Below are 2,500 nucleotides of genomic sequence, written 5' to 3' on the forward strand. Positions count from 1 at the left end.
GAAAGAGACTCTGGGTTACAAATTTAGCGCAAACAACATACAAATCGCCTTTACAGCATTAACTAACACAATTGGAACCATAAGAAAACCCCAAATTCAAAATTCAAGGTGCCTGAATGATCCTTTAGATCCTTTTTCTATAAGTCAATTCCAGCAGTGCCCACCCCACGTCCCCTACTAACCCCCATGACATTTTTCCACAATAGGGTCGTTTAGACGAGAGAAAATAAGCTGCTGCTTACTCTGGCCGCGGCGAACATAATACGCGAAAGGAACTATTTATACGAGTATAAAACTATTTATACGAGTATAAACTCCATTTATACGGGGTGTTCGCGTTTTATGTAAGCCGCGGCTTATTTTCTCCCGTATAAACGGCCATACTGCGTCGATTTGTTTTCAAGTGGGTTCGTCCGGGGAGCTGGAAGAGGAGGGTGTTGGGATGGGATGGGCATTTCCGGAAATTGCCGTTGCATTAGACATGTATCCTGAATAAAACGTTTAAGCATATTTTAAGCTACGGTTTATTTTAGTCCTCTAATAATCCCGAGCAAACGTCAAAAATTGTAGAGTATTAACACAAACATGAAACGCACATACAGTGCTTGGAACTGCGATCAATAAAGTACGTTGTCTTCAAAGCTGCGGATTGTCTGTTACGAAAGTCTACGCATATTACATCTCTCTTGTTTCGTCGTGATATTCATTGCTGACTCTCATCACCGCTTCCCACCAGAGGTTGCCGCTGATAGTATACGTGCGAATTGGCGGAGTGTCGTACCGGAAGATATGAGGCTCGTACGGTTTGAACCAGGACTTTCGGAAACGATCGTACTTACAAACGTCACCCCAAAAAGGACGCATTACTTGAAACCTCACCTCGATTTTACGGGCAATGGAAGGGATATCAATTGACGTTCCGCTACCTTTTACTTCTTCAGTAACCATTTCTCCGTTTAGGAAGAAAGTGACAATCATTTTTGACCGCCAAAGCCCTTCAGATATATACTTTACTTTTCCATCCATGGGCTGCTCATTTGTTTCAAGCTCCCTGTTGCCGAGTTCTTCTAAGACAGGTTCCACGTTTTCAGGCACGGGGCTAGGAGGTTCCTCGTTCTCGAGAGGCTTGTAAGAAGCGGAGCATTTGCCAGCTCTCCAGTCATGAAGATCTTCGTTCCTTTCTTTAGACAAATCAAATCTTACTTTGCTTCTCCGCGGAAGAGATTTGATTTCGCTCGGTTTAGCCTCATCATCGATCAATGAATACTTTCTGATCTCCTTTTTCAATCTTCGGTCAACATTTATTTCGTTATACACATGGGTCACAGTTGCTGTACCAACGTCTCTTACAGTATTTAAGGCAGTGTTGATGGCAAAATTCTTGAGCCCGTGCTTGACGTGTTCCACAGGATTTCGATTTTCCACAGAATCGTCCAATCGCTCCTCGATCATATGAAGAGGACAGCTGACCACTGCTTCCGTTCCATTCTCTGTTAGCATTCTGGGAATGGTTCGAGCCAGAGTGTTGCCAATGCGTTTTGCTCCAGTAAGAGATAGAATCTGTTCTCCTACGTCGCCCTTAAGGTTAGCCGATGCAGCGGATGCTTGGGCTCTCACGATACCTTTGGTGACAGCCCCACCTGCTGTACCTGTAGCAGCACCCACTGCAGCCCCGCATGCTGCACGCAAAGCTGCCTGCTTCCATGTGACATCCTCTCCATCCACAAACTTTCTTCCTACATCTGAGGCAACAGACGAAGCCACACCACCCACAGCACCCGTGGCTGCTCCAATTCCCATGTACTGACCAGCTGTGACGGCAGCCGACTCCAATGCAGTGCTTCCAATACCAGTTACTCCTAAAGTTATGCCTGCACCAGCAAGCCCAGTAATCGCACCACCTAAAAACCCGATGCCTGCCTTCATAAACCAGTCTTTGAGGCGGCACTCATCTACAACGGATTCTGCTCTCACAGTATGTTGTAAAGAAAGCAGTCCAGCGCCCACAAATCCTCCTGCACATGAAGCTGCAATGGCTATCAGCGCTGGTGTCGCTAATCCAGCCGTGGCAACGGTCGTACCAATCCCTCCAATGGTCAATAGCGCTGACAAAGCAAAGAAGATCAACCTTTTCTTGTAAGCCTTTTTTTGTTCTTTAGTGACACACTCGGTCCAGAAAATTGCTTTGTAGCGTTTTGGTGACAGCCACCCTAACCCTAACCCTAACCCTTCGTCATAGTCAGCTAAATTGTTATAACGCGCGCGTTTTCCTTCATTTCGTAGGATCTCGTAGGCAAAGAGGATCTCCTTGGCGACTTCTTCATCTCCCCCATTGTGGTCGGGGTGCCATATACGTATTTGTGCGTGAAATCCGCTCTTGATTGCTTCAGATTGTTGTTCTTTTGACATCTCACGAACTTTCTTCATGTCAAGCCCCAAAATCTCATATAGGTTACGCTGTCCCCTGGTTGTTTTAAGTTCTTTATCCCGTTGACATTTT

General features: G+C 45.8%; 1 protein-coding gene across 2 annotated transcripts in view; it reads right to left on the minus strand.

Annotated features, from left to right (window-relative positions):
- The window catches only part of LOC138051154 (uncharacterized), a 49,732-nt gene that overhangs the window by 2,811 nt on the left and 44,421 nt on the right, over positions 1 to 2,500 (minus strand). For both annotated transcript variants that reach the window (XM_068897309.1, XM_068897310.1), the window contains exon 2: positions 1 to 2,500. This exon is cut by the window's left edge and continues 2,811 nt beyond it; it is cut by the window's right edge and continues 351 nt beyond it. In XM_068897309.1, coding sequence (XP_068753410.1) covers positions 676 to 2,500 — 1,825 coding nt within the window. In that variant the 3' untranslated portion in view covers positions 1 to 675.

Source organism: Montipora capricornis, chromosome 6 (assembly GCF_036669925.1).
Source record: "Montipora capricornis isolate CH-2021 chromosome 6, ASM3666992v2, whole genome shotgun sequence".
In the NCBI taxonomy this organism is placed as follows: domain Eukaryota; kingdom Metazoa; phylum Cnidaria; class Anthozoa; order Scleractinia; family Acroporidae; genus Montipora; species Montipora capricornis.